This window comes from Cherax quadricarinatus, unplaced genomic scaffold (assembly GCF_038502225.1).
Source record: "Cherax quadricarinatus isolate ZL_2023a unplaced genomic scaffold, ASM3850222v1 Contig423, whole genome shotgun sequence".
Taxonomy (NCBI): domain Eukaryota; kingdom Metazoa; phylum Arthropoda; class Malacostraca; order Decapoda; family Parastacidae; genus Cherax; species Cherax quadricarinatus.
The window spans coordinates 1-13,820 of record NW_027195449.1 but is presented as its reverse complement, the minus strand read 5'-3'; the positions used below and the strand labels follow the sequence as shown (position 1 = coordinate 13,820).

Below are 13,820 nucleotides of genomic sequence, written 5' to 3'. Positions count from 1 at the left end.
TTGTGCAGGTCGTCCTTCATGCTTCAGATGCCTGTGTATGTGTACAGGTCATCCTTCATGCGTAAGATGCGTGTGTACATGTGCTTGTCGTCCTTCACGCTTCATATGCCTGTGAATGTTTGCAGGTCGTCCTTCATGCTTCAGATGCCTGTGTATGTGTGCTAGTCGTCCTTCATGCATCAGATGCCTGTGTATGTGTGATCGTCGTACTTCATGCTTTAGATGCCTCTTTATGTCTGCTGGTCGTTCTTCATGCTTCAGATACCTGTGTATGTGTGCAGGTTGTCCTTCATGCTTCAGATGCCTGTGCAACTGTCCAAGACGTCCTTCATGCTTCAGATGCCTGTGTATATGTCCAGGTCGTCCTTCACGCTTCATGTGCCTGTGTATGTGTGCTGGTCGTCCTTCATGCTTCGGATGCCTCTGTGTGTGTGCTGGTCGTCCTTCATGCTTCAGATGCCTGTGTATGTGTGCAGGTCGTCCTTCATGCTTCAGATGACTATGTATGTGTGTGGGTCGTCCTTCATGCTTCAGATGCCTATGTATGTGTGCGGGTCGTCCTTCATGCTTCAGATGCCTGTGTGTGTGTACTTTTATTCCTTCATGCTTCAGATGCCTGTGTATGTGTGCTGGTCGTCCTTCTGCTTCAGATGCCTGTGTATGTGTGCAGGTCGTCCTTCATGCTTCAGATGCTTGTGTATGTATGCTGGGCGTCCTTCATGCGTCAGATGCTTGTGTATCCGTGCAGGTCGTCCTTCATGCTTCATATGCCTGTGCATGTGAGCAGGTCGTCCTTCACGTTTCAGATGCATGTGCATGTGTGCAGGTCATCCTTCGTCCTTCAGATGCCTCTGTATGTTTGCTGGTCGTCCTTCATGCGTTAGATGCCTGTGTATGTGTGCAGATCGTCCTTCATGCTTCAGATGCCTGTGTATTTGTGCAGGTCGTCCTTCATGCTTCAGATGCCTGTGTATTTGTGCAGGTCGTCCTTCATGCTTCAGATGACTGTGTATGTGTGTAGGTCGTCCTTCACGCTTCAGATGACTATGTATGTGTGCAGGTCGTCCTTCATGCCTTAGATGTCTGTGTATGTTTGCAGGTCGTCCTTTATGCTTCAGATGCCTGTATGTGTGTGCTGGTCGTCCTTCATGCATAAGATGCCTCCAAATGTGTGCAAGATTTCCTTCATGCTTAAAATTCCTCTGTATATGTGCATGTCGTCCTTCATGCTTCAGATGCCTGTGTATGTGTGCTGGTCGTCCTTCATGCTTTAGATGCCTGTGTATGTGTGCTGGTCGACCTTCATGCTTAAGATGCCTGTGTATATGTGCTGGTCGTCATTCATGCTCCAGATGCCTGTGTATGTGTGCTGGTCGACCTTCATGCTTAAGATGCCTGTGTATATGTGCTGGTCGTCATTCATGCTTCAGATGCCTGTGTATGTGTGCAGATTGTTCTTCATGCTTCAGGTGCCTGTGTATGTGTGCTGGTCGTCCTTCAAGCTACAGATGCGTGTGTGTTTGTGCAGGTCGTCCTTCATTCTTCAGATGCCTGTGTATGTGTGCAGGTCGTCCTTCATGCTTTAGATGCCTGTGTATGAGTGCTGGTCGTCATTCATGCTCCAGATGCCTGTGTATGTGTGCAGTTCGTTCTTCATGCTTCAGATGCCTGTGTATGTGTGCTGGTCGTCCTTCAAGCTACAGATGCCTGTGTGTTTGTGCAGGTCGTCCTTCATTCTTCAGATGCCTGTGTATGTGTGCAGGTCGTCCTTCATGCTTTAGATGCCTGTGTATGAGTGCTGGTCGTCATTCATGCTCCAGATGGCTGTGTATGTGTGCAGTTCGTTCTTCATGCTTCAGATGCCTGTGTGTTTGTGCAGGTCGTCCTTCATTCTTCAGATGCCTGTGTATGTGTGCTGGTCGTCTTTCATGCTTCAGATGCCTGTGGATGTGTGCTGGTCGTCCTTCATGCTTCAGATGACTCTGTATGTGTTCAGGTCGTCGTTCACGCTTCAGATGCCTATGTATGTGTGCAGGTCGTCCATAATGTTTCAGATGAATGTGTATGAGCGCTGCTCGTCCTTCATGCTTCAGATGCCTGTGTATATGTCCTGGTCGTCCTTCATGCTTCATGTGCCTGTGTATGTGTGCTGGTCGTCCTTCATGCTTCATGTGTATGTGTATGTGTGCTGGTCGTCCTTCATGCTTCGGATGCCTGTGTGTGTGTGCTCGTCGTCCTACATTCTTCAGATGCCTGTGTATGTGTGCTGGTCGTCCTTCATGCTTCGGATGCCTGTGTGTGTGTGCTGGTCGTCCTTCATTCTTCAGATGCCTGTGTATGGGTGCTGATCGTGCTTTATGCTTCAGATGCCTTTGTATGTGTGCTGGTCGTCATTCATGCTTCAGATGCCTGTGTACGTTAGCAGTTCGTCCTTCATGCTTCAGATGCATGTTTATGTGTGCAGGCCGTCCTTCAAGCTTCAGATTCTTGTGTATGTGTGCAGGTCGCACTTCATTCTTTAGATGCCTGTCTATGTGTGTTTGTCGTCTTTCATGCTTCACATGCCTGTGTATTATTACAGGTCGTCCTTCATGCTTCAGATGCCTGTGAATGTTTGCAGGTTGCCCTTCATGCTTCAGATGCCTGTGTGTGTGTACTTTTCTTCCTTCATGCTTCAGATGCCTGAGTATGTTTGGAGGTCGTACTTCATGCTTCAGATGCCTGTGTATGTGTGCTGGTCGTCCTTCACGCTTCAGATGCCTGTGTATGTGTGCAGGTCGTCCTTCATGCTTCAGATGCTTGTGTATGTGTGCTGGTCGTCCTTCATGCGTCAGATGCCTGTGTATCCGTGCAGGTCGTCCTTCATGCTTCAGATGCCTGTGCATGTGTGCAGGTCGTCCTTCATTCTTCAGATGCCTGTATGTGTGTGCTGGTCGTCCTTCATGCATAAGATGCCTGCAAATGTGTGCAAGATTTCCTTCATGCTTAAAATTCCTCTGTATATGTGCAGGTCGTCCTTCATGCTTCAGATGCCTGTGTATGTGTGCTGGTCGTCCTTCATGCTTCAGATGCCTGTGTATGTGTGCTGGTCGTCCTTCATGCATAAGATGCCTGCGTATGTGTGCAGGTCGTCCTTCATGCTTCAGATGCCTGTGTATGTGTGCAGGTCGTCCTTCATGCTTTAGATGCCTGTGTATGAGTGCTGGTCGTCATTCATGCTTCAGATGCCTGTGTATGTGTGCAGTTTGTTCTTCATGCTTCAGATGCCTGTGTATGTGTGCTGGTCGTCGTTCAAGCTACAGATGCCTGTGTGTTTGTGCAGGTCGTCCTTCATTCTTCAGATGCCTGTGTATGTGTGCAGGTCGTCCTTCATGCTTTAGATGCCTGTGTATGAGTGCTGGTCGTCATTCATTCTCCAGATGCCTGTGTATGTGTGCAGTTCGTTCTTCATGCTTCAGATGCCTGTGTATGTGTGCTGGTCGTCCTTCAAGCTACAGATGCCTGTGTGTTTGTGCAGGTCGTCCTTCATTCTTCAGATGCCCGTGTATGTGTGCAGTTCGTTCTTCATGCTTCAGATGCCTGTGTATGTGTGCTGCTCGTCCTTCATGCTTCGGATGCCTGTGTGTTTGTGCAGGTCGTCCTTCATTCTTCAGGTGCCTCTGTATGTGTGCTGGTCGTCTTTCATGCTTCAGATGCCTGTGGATGTGTGCTGGTCGTCCTTCATGCTTCAGATGTCTGTGTATGTGTGCAGGTCGTCCTTCATGCTTCAGATGCCTGTGTATGTGTGCAGGTCGTCCTTCATGCTTCAGATGCCTGTGTGTGTGTGCTGGTCGTCCTTCATGCTTCAGGTGCCTGTGTATGTGTGCAGGTCGTCCTTCATGCTTTAGATGCCTGTGTATATTTGCAGGTCGTCCTTCATGCTTCTGGTGCCTGTGTATGTTTGCTGGTCGTCCTTCATGCTTCAAATGCCTGTGTAGGTGTGCTGGTCGTCCTTCATTCTTCAAATGCCTGTGTAGGTGTGCTGGTCGTCCTTCATTCTTCAAATGCCTATGTAGGTGTGCTGGTCGTCCGTCGTTCTTCAAATGCCTGTGTAGGTGTGCTGGTCGTCCTTCATTCTTCAAATGCCTGTGTATGTGTGCTGGTCGTCCTTCATTCTTCAAATGCCTGTGTATGTGTGCTGGTCGTCCTTCATTCTTCAAATGCCTGTGTAGGTGTGCTGGTCGTCCTTCATTCTTCAAATGCCTGTGTAGGTGTGCTGGTCGTCCTTCATTCTTCAAATGCCTGTGTAGGTGTGCTGGTCGTCCTTCATTCTTCAAATGCCTGTGTATGTGTGCTGGTCGTCCTTCATTCTTCAAATGCCTGTGTAGGTGTGCTGGTCGTCCTTCATTCTTCAAATGCCTGTGTAGGTGTGCTGGTCGTCCTTCATTCTTCAAATGCCTGTGTAGGTGTGCTGGTCGTCCTTCATTCTTCAAATGCCTGTGTAGGTGTGCTGGTCGTCCTTCATTCTTCAAATGCCTGTGTAGGTGTGCTGGTCGTCCTTCATTCTTCAAATGCCTGTGTATGTGTGCTGGTCGTCCTTCATTCTTCAAATGCCTGTGTAGGTGTGCTGGTCGTCCTTCATTCTTCAAATGCCTGTGTAGGTGTGCTGGTCGTCATTCATGCTTCAGAATTTTAAAATGACTTCGCTATTATTTTAGGAAAATTTGTTTTACCGAATCAAATAAACAGTTTATTAATGCAAATATTTTTATTCTTATTACACAAAGTATGAATGCATAAAATAACACTGGTGGTTAATACAGTAATGTATAAAATACACTGGTGGTTAATACAATAATGTATAAAATACACTGGTGGTTAATACAATAATGTATAAAATAACACTGGTGGTTAATACAATAATAAAACTGGTGGTTAATACAATAATACAATAATGCAATAATACTTTCTGCTTGTGTAACTTTTGTCAACTTAAATTATTCACTTATAGTTTAGTATAACTGTAATATAGCACTATAATATCTCGGGTAATATATCCAGCTACTATTACCATAAATGCAATTATAGATGAGCAGATATTTCTAAGGATAATTTCATTTGGTGAGGTACATAATAAACCTTGTATAGAACATTACTAGAACCCATAGGTTCTAAGGTCTACTACATGTAGATAAACTCTTACTGGCTGCCATTTTTGCCAGCTTCAAAATGTTGTCATGACTTGGTTAGATCTGTTATCTTCTGTTCCTCCTCCTCCTCCTCTGTTTGACTGTCTTTTTTCCTCCCCTTTGTTATTCTTTTCAGCATCTGAGGAGTTTTTAACAAAGTTCCTTCAAGTTCATCTTCGTTATGGCTGAATCGACGAACTGGTGTACACAGTTTGATGTACTTGGCTGGTGGTTTGTAGAGAGAACGTTTCAGGAGAGGCGCCTATTTCCTGTGATCCATGGAGGTGCTGCTCGATGGTAGTGTTTAGCCCACTGGACATTTTGATGGAGAGTTAATGTCATCCTGAATAGAGCTGCTGCTACTATTGGAAGCTGCTGCTGCTACTGTTGGAAGCTGCTGCTGCTACTGTTGGAAGCTGCTGCTGCTACTGCTGGAAGCTGCTGCTGCTACTGCTGGAAGCTGCTGCTGCTACTGCTGGAAGCTGCTGCTGCTACTGTTGGAAGCTGCTGCTGCTACTGTTGGAAGCTGCTGCTGCTACTGTTGGAAGCTGCTGCTGCTACTGCTGGAAGCTGCTGCTGCTACTGCTGGAAGCTGCTGCTGCTACTGCTGCCACTTCATCCTCAATAGAATTAACTAGAATGATCAAGTTGAGGACGTCCCGAAGTGTGAGAGTTACTTCATTAGGATTACTCTCCATTATAGTCTGTGACTCAGCTGTTTCGTCTAAATTACCAGCTTCTACATTCAAGATACCAGACAAGGTTTTCGAGAACTCATGCTCTTTTGGAGACTGGGCGATGAAGTTCCTAATAGACGGGACAGTCTCCGATCTGAGAATTACGTTGACGTGCAAGAGCTGGGATAAAGTGAAGGGGGGCATCAACTTATTCTGGGAATCATTCGTCCCTGCAAAAAAAAAAAAAGATAAATAACATACTGTCAAGATAATATTAGCGGCAATGTTATGTCCGTTGTATTTTTTTTTAAATTTTCAGCATAATAATATTCCTAACATTAAAATATGGTAGTTTATGTATATTCTATTTCCACGAGGCTGTGTCCAGCAATTTGCACTATAGGTTGACCTCATCTATGTATATGTCGTGTCAAATAGGTGAAACTTACGATTTTGGCCTAAATAGCAATGCTCTTCTTGCCGAATAAGGCAAATGAGAAATTTGTGTATGCAATAATTTCTCAAAAATCATTCTGAACATAGGGAAAAATAAATTGCATTGTGTTTGTTTATTATTAAATTACTGTAAAATTATCTAAAATATATTTAGTTGGATGAAGCTAAATTAAACTGAACTTGTTATAATAAGGTTAGGTAAGTTTTCTAAGATTCTTCTGGTACAGATTTATTAATTTTTACAATAACATGTATTTCAACGCATAAGAGAAATTTTTTGAAAAGACTTAATTTTTAATGAGTTCTTGGTAATTGACCAGTTTTACCCATTCGGCAGATACATGTACTAGACATGTATCTCTCACACCTCATGTACTGTATATGCCATATATATAAATAGGGATCCCAGGGCAGCTAGTTTTCTGTTCCAGCGGCTCAGTGCAGCTGTTCAAAGGGGTAATGCATGCTGTATTTTGGGCACACGCCCCAGCTCTGAGGAGCTGGATGAGATTTTCGCCTTATAATCGGTGATACACACGTAACAACATGTACCGTATATGCCACCTTTATATCAACTATGTATCTCTTAAATCTCATATATATATATATATATATATATATATATATATATATATATAAATATATATATATATATATATATATATATATATATATATATATATATATATATATATATATATATATATGTGTGTGTGTGTGTGTGTGTGTGTGTGTGTGTGTGTGTGTGTGTGTGTGTGTGTGTGTATGTATGTGTGTGTGTGTAATAAAATCAAAGTAACAGGTGATATCACAATATGAAAAGTAACCACTGTAACAAAAATAATGAAATTCCAAGCACTTTCGTGATTTCTTACTAGTAGGCGAGGAGACGAAAAGTAGAGGTAGGAAGAGGTAAGGAGGTGGGGTTTTCAGAGGGTAAAACCTCAAAAGAATTAGAAAAGGGGGTGACCCTGGAAGGCACGGCTCCGGAAGAGCTGGTAGACGGGGGCCACTGCCAAGGTTGGAGGTCTCCTAGCTACTCGAGTATAAGGAACATGGAGATGATTCCCTGAAGGTGGAGCCGTGAGACAGCCATAGCAAGATTAAGGACTTCGCTATTCTAAATACAATGGATTTCACGTTCATTAAGATTATTACAACCCAGGAGTCCAAATGGCCTGTTATCCTGGGTGTAAAGGGAGCAAAATAAACACACCAGAAAATTTTTGACTTACATTATCCTTCACCAATTTAGAACAACAGCATGTGCACTATATACACTATGTACAGTGATAGGTATTAGTGCACTCCACGGTAAGCAAGGCAGAGTAGAAGCCACTAGAGAGCAGACCGTGCTTCAACCAGCTCTAGAATGGGAATGACAAGGGCAGACAGGAGAGTGGTACCCACATAACCTCTGCGATTGCCAAAACCATCATCTTATTGGCTGGAACCTAGGTACAAAAGACTTGGCAGACGATGCAACATCCCGCCAATGAAAAGCAGGGGTGTCACTAGCACGTTAAGAGACCATACAATAAGTGTCAGGGGCCCGAGACTGTTCAACTGCCTCCCAGCATACATAAGGGGGATTACCAACAGACCCCTGGCAGTCTTCAAGCTGGCACTGGACAAGCACCTCAAGTCGGTTCCTGACCAGCCGGGCTGTGGCTCGTACGTTGGTTTGCGTGCAGCCAGCAGCAACAGCCTGGTTGATCAGGCTCTGATCCACCAGGAGGCCTGGTCACAGACCGGGCCGCGGGGGCGTTGACCCCCGGAACTCTCTCCAGGTAAACTCCAGGTACTAGTTGAACGACGGGGTCCCATTGTCAACTCTCAGTCACCTGGTTCGCTGGTTGGGGGAGATAGCCTGTGAATGAGGGTGTGTACTTGCGCCGAATAAAGGTTGCGTACTCTTTGCATGCCACAAAGATAGATCTGACGACAGAGGGAAAAAGAAAGGTGAGTTTCGTTGCAATTAAAACAAGTGGGGGGAAGACTGCTAATTGCTATAAAATATCATTACCACAAGACAGAAAATCACTCTATACAATGGTACGGGGTAAGACCACTGTACCAGTGCAATAACTAAAAGTAGCGTGCCTTTGAGATGCGATAGTAACATTATCATTGGAAGATGGGAAAGACCATGAGCTTGGCCTGCGTTCTGAACAGTAACGATGCATGCACCGCTCTGAAGAGTGTGAAAGGATATATTTTGGCCAACGTGTTGTTAAAGAACTTTTCCAGTACTGTGCTCTGAAAGATAATCAGTTAGAAATGTCGGCTGCAGGGAAAAGAACTTGGTCCTCTGTGTACTTGTAAATATGGTGTGTAAAGGAAGTGGGTGTCATGTATGATGTTTCTGAGTGGAATGAGCAGAAATCGAAGGACCGTTTTCAGCAAATGGTCTGGAACGTTCAGGCGGAGGACCGCGGGCGGCCCGACCTAAGGCAGGTGGGTGATCCGAAAACCGTCACACTATATTTGGGGAAGCCGAAAGCAAGAGGCAGAGGCACTGAAAAAAACGGACAGAGCCTTGGCACCTGGAGCAGGTGATGAAGCGTCACCAGTAGAATGTAAAGGAGTATCGGAGAAGTCTGGTAAGTAGTCCAGTAACAAAGCTGGGTCAGAACAGGATGCAATAACATAAAGGGCCTGGGTGGAGGAGAGGTCCTCATGGAACCAAGACTCCATGATGGTGGTACTTCTTTCTTATTATTAAGGAAAAAAAAGAAAGAAGGAAAGAAAGGAAAAGGAAGGGTAACAGCGGAGGGACAGTTACTAGAAGGCATGAAAGGGCCATAAGTTCCCCCCTCTCATCCGAGAGGACCTCGATACCGCCAGCAGTGCAGAAGCAACATGGAACCCCTGCCATACCCTACCCTTCACGCAAGTAATGCAGTGTTCCATGAGAGCAACCTCATATCCACCGAGCCACCTCGGCTGCCACCTCCCAGAACCGACAGGCAGTCTTGGAGATATACCCGTCACCTGCAGGACACCCTGCCCCATCTCCTGGAAATCCGGGAAGGAAACAGGGCACCTACCGACAATCCAGATTTCACAGCAAACTTCACCATTCCCGAGGAACTCCACCGAGCGGGATGGCCCCTGGCACACTTTCCCTTGCCTAGAAACCGTAATGCCAGAGGGGAAGACCCACAGAGTGGGGAAAAGGGAGGGTTGGGAGGGGGGAGTAAAGGGAAAAGGGGGATGGAGAGGATGGGATAGAGAAGTGGGGATTAGGGGGTAATTAGGTTCGGTCTGAGAAAGGAGACCAGAAGGTCAGATTCCTCAGACAAAGAGCCTCTTCACCGCGCCAAGGAGCCCCTTGCAGAGGAGAGAGAGATTACAGTAAACAATCAGTATATATGTACTGAGAGATATATACCTCTCAGTATATATACTTTGTGTGAGGTATAGTACACAGAAGCAATATTTTTACCACCCCCCAAAAAAAAAAATATAAATTAAGCAATTATCTAATATTAAAACCGCACTTTTATAAGACTAGGTATTGAAATATTTATCTGCCTTATGTATTTACATTTAACTTTGCACAAAAAACTACAATAGGTGCTAAGAGTGTGCAATGTAGTTGAGTGTTCAAATTAAGAGGTACGATAACTGTACCTTCAAAGAGGTGCCATGATGCCAGTGAAGCGCTCTTGATGCAAGGAAGTGGAGCTACTCTCCCTTTCCTTGGATCAAACATCATTACCTAACCTTCTTAGATTTGCTGTGTGATCCCTACGGGTTTAGCTCTTTCCATGAATATACAACTAATAATATAAAGGTTGTAACCTCCTCCAGTGTTGGGCACGAGGCTGGGCTTGCGAGACTTGGGTCGTGAGGATCTTCTGTTGTCTAAACTATTAATCACCTCCACCATGAGTGCCGCCATACCAGTGTCAGTACCTGGTTCTGTTCTCTGTTGTCCTGTCCACTCTCTCTCTGTTACCACCTGTTAATTAGTCACACAATTAATATATATATTTCATTTAAAATAATGTTACCTGAAATTCAATCTTTCCCCAGGTTTAACATAGTTAAGGAAATCTTTGATATGTCATTTATGTCAGCTCAGGTAAAGTTGTGTTGGATAGCTAGATTAATTGTGTTTGATGGTAGGTTAGTTGAGTTTGATGGCTAGATTAGTTGTGTTTGATGGCTAGATTAGTTGTGTTTGATGGCTAGATTAATTGTGTTTGATGGTAGGTTAGTTGAGTTTGATGGCTAGATTAGTTGTGTTTGATGGCTAGATTAGTTTTGTTTGATGGCTAGATTAATTGTGTTTGATGGTAGGTTAGTTGAGCTTGATGGCTAGATTAGTTGTGTTTGATGGCTAGATTATTTGTGTTGATGGTAGCTTAGTTGAGTTTGATGGCTAGATTAGTTGCGTTTGATGGCTAGATTAGTTGTGTTTGATGGTAGGTTAGTTGAGTTTGATGGCTAGATTAGTTGTGTTTGATGGCTAGATTAGTTGTGTTTGATGGTAGGTTAGTTGAGTTTGATGAATAGATTAATTGTGTTTGATTGTAGGTTAGTTGATTTTGATGGCTAGATTAGTTGTGTTTGATGGCTAGATTAGTTGTGTTTGATGGTAGCTTAGTTGAGTTTGATGGCTAGATTAGTTGTGTTTGATGGTAGGTTAGTTGAGTTTGATGGATAGATTAATTGTGTTTGATGGTAGGTTAGTTGAGTTTGATGGCTAGATTAGTTGTGTTTGATGGCTAGATTAGTTGTGTTTGATGGTAGGTTAGTTGAGTTTGATGAATAGATTAATTGTGTTTGATTGTAGGTTAGTCGAGTTTGATGGCTAGATTAGTTGTGTTTGATGGCTAGATTAGTTGTGTTTGATGGTAGCTTAGTTGAGTTTGATGGCTAGATTAGTTGTGTTTGATGGTAGGTTAGTTGAGTTTGATGGCTAGATTAGTTATGTTTGATGGCTAGATTAGTTGTGTTTGATGGTAGGTTAGTTGAGTTTGATGGATAGATTAATTGTGTTTGATGGCTAGAGTAGTTGTGTTTGATGGCTAGATTAGTTGTGTTTGATGGCTAGATTAATTGTGTTTGATGGTAGCTTAGTTGAGTTTGATGGCTAGATTAGTTGCGTTTGATGGCTAGATTAGTTGTGTTTGATGGTAGGTTAGTTGAGTTTGATGGCTAGATTAATTGTGTTTGATGGTAGGTTAGTTGAGCTTCATGGCTAGATCAATAGTGTTTGATGGCTAGATTAGTTATGTTTGATGGTAGCTTAGTTGAGTTTGATGGCTAGATTAGTTGTGTTTGATGGCTAGAGTAGTTGTGTTTGATGGTAGGTTAGTTCAGTTTGATGGCTAGATTAGTTGTGTTTGATGACTAGATTAGTTGAGTTTAATAGCTAGATAAGTTAAGTTTGATAGCTAGATTAGTTGAGTTTGATGGCTAGATTAGTTGAGTTTGATTGCTAGATTAGTTGTGTTTGATGGTAGGTTAGTTGAGTTTGATGGCTAGATTAGTTGTGTTTGATGGCTAGAATAGTTGTGTTTGATGGTAGGTTAGTTGAGTTTGATGGCTAGATTCGTTGTGTTTGATGGCTAGATTAGTTGAGGTTGATGGCTAGATTAGTTGTGTTTGATGGCGAGATAAGTTGTGTTTGATGTTAGATTAGTTGTGTTTGATGGCTATATTAGTTGAGTTTGATAGCTAGATTAGTTGAGTTTGATGGCTAGATTAGTTGTGTTTGATGGCTAGATTAGTTGAGTTTGATGGTTAGATTAGTTGAGTTTGATGGTAGGTTAGTTGAGTTTGAAGGCAAGATTAGTTGTGTTTGATGGCTAGATTAGTTGTATTTGATGGCTAGATTAGTTGTGTTTGATGGCTAGATTAGTTGAGTTTGATGGTAGGTTAGTTGAGTTTGATGGTAGGTTAGTTGAGTTTGATGGTAGGTTAGTTGAGTTTGAAGGTTAGATTAGTTGTGTTTGATGGCTAGATTAGATGAGCTTGATGGTAGGTTGGTTGAGTTTGATGGTAGGTTAGTTGAGTTTGATGGCTAGATTAGTTGTGTTTGATGGCTAGATTAGTTGTGTTTGATGGTAGGTTAGTTGAGTTTGATGGCTAGATTAGTTGAGTTTGATGGTTAGATTAGTTGTCTTTGATGGCTAGATTAGTTGTGTTTGATGTTAGATTAGTTGTGTTTGATGGCTATATTAGTTGAGTTTGATAGCTAGATTAGTTGAGTTTGATGGCTAGATTAGTTGTGTTTGATGGCTAGATTAGTTGAGTTTGATGGCTAGATTAGTTGAGTTTGATGGCTAGATTAGTTGAGTTTGATGGTAGGTTAGTTGAGTTTGATGGCTAGATGAGTTGTGTTTGATGGCTAGATTAGTTGTGTTTGATGGCTAGATTAGTTGTGTTTGATGGCTAGATTAGTTGAGTTTGATGGTAGGTTAGTTGAGTTTGATGGTAGGTTAGTTGAGTTTGATGGTAGGTTAGTTGAGTTTGAAGGCTAGATTAGTTGTGTTTGATGGCTAGATTAGTTGAGCTTGATGGTAGGTTAGTTGAGTTTGATGGTAGGTTAGTTGAGTTTGATGGCTAGATTAGTTGTGTTTGATGGCTAGATTAGTTGTGTTTGATGGTAGGTTAGTTGAGTTTGATGGCTAGATTAGTTGAGTTTGATGGCTAGATTAGTTGTGTTTGATGGCTAGATTAGTTGTGTTTGATGTTAGATTAGTTGTGTTTGATGGCTTTATTAGTTGAGTTTGATAGCTAGATTAGTTGAGTTTGATGGCTAGATTAGTTGTGTTTGATGGCTAGATTAGTTGAGTTTGATGGCTAGATTACTTGAGTTTGATGGTAGGTTAGTTGAGTTTGATGGCTAGATTAGTTGTCTTTGATGGCTAGATTAGTTGTGTTTGATGGCTAGATTAGTTGTGTTTGATGAATAGATTAGTTGAGTTTGATGGTAGGTTAGTTGAGTTTGATGGTAGGTTAGTTGAGTTTGATGGTAGGTTAGTTGAGTTTGAAGGATAGATTAGTTGTGTTTGATGGCTAGATTAGTTGAGATTGATGGTAGGTTAGTTGAGTTTGATGATAGGTTAGTTGAGTTTGATTGTAGGTTAGTTGAGTTTGAAGGCTAGATTAGTTGAGTTTGGTAGTAGGTTAGTTGAGTTTGATGGCTAGATTAATTGAGTGTGATGGCTAGATTAGTTGAGTGTGATGGTAGATTAGTTGATTGTGATGGTAGGTTAGTTAAGTTTGATACTAGGTTAGTTGAGTGCGATGGTAGGTTAGTTAAGTTTGATACTAGGTTAGTTGAGTGTGATGGTAGGTTAGTTGAGTGTGATGGTAGGTTAGTTGAGTGTGATGGTAGGTTCGTTGAGTTTGATGGTAGGTTAGTTGAGTTTGATGGTAGGTTACTTGAGTGTGATGGTAGGTTAGTTGAGTGTGATGGTAGGTTAGTTGAGTGTGATGGTAGATTAGTTAAGTTTGATACTATGTTAGTTGAGCTTGATGGCTAACATAGTTTTAGACC

At 42.7% G+C, this 13,820-nt stretch overlaps 1 protein-coding gene across 1 annotated transcript; it reads right to left on the bottom strand.

The window, feature by feature from the left end:
• Window positions 1–4,728: 4,728 nt before the first annotated feature.
• Window positions 4,729–10,264, bottom strand: LOC128703040 (uncharacterized). Its single transcript, XM_070080416.1, has 2 exons — window positions 10,109–10,264; window positions 4,729–6,075 (listed from the first exon to the last, which is right to left on the bottom strand). Exons 1-2 carry the CDS (start codon window positions 10,206–10,208, stop codon window positions 5,726–5,728), a joined length of 450 nt encoding a protein of 149 aa, XP_069936517.1. The 5' UTR covers window positions 10,209–10,264; the 3' UTR covers window positions 4,729–5,725.
• Between the last annotated feature and the right edge of the window lie 3,556 nt (window positions 10,265–13,820).

Excerpts from the sequence above, each read along its gene's own strand:
- LOC128703040 (XM_070080416.1), bottom strand. The coding sequence starts at position 10,208 with ATGGCGGCACTCATGGTGGAGGTGATTAATAGTTTAGACAACAGAAGA. Across the intron at positions 6,076-10,108 it reads CGTGCCCAACACTGGAGGAG|GGACGAATGATTCCCAGAAT; the intron begins GTTACAACCTTT and ends TTTTTTTTGCAG.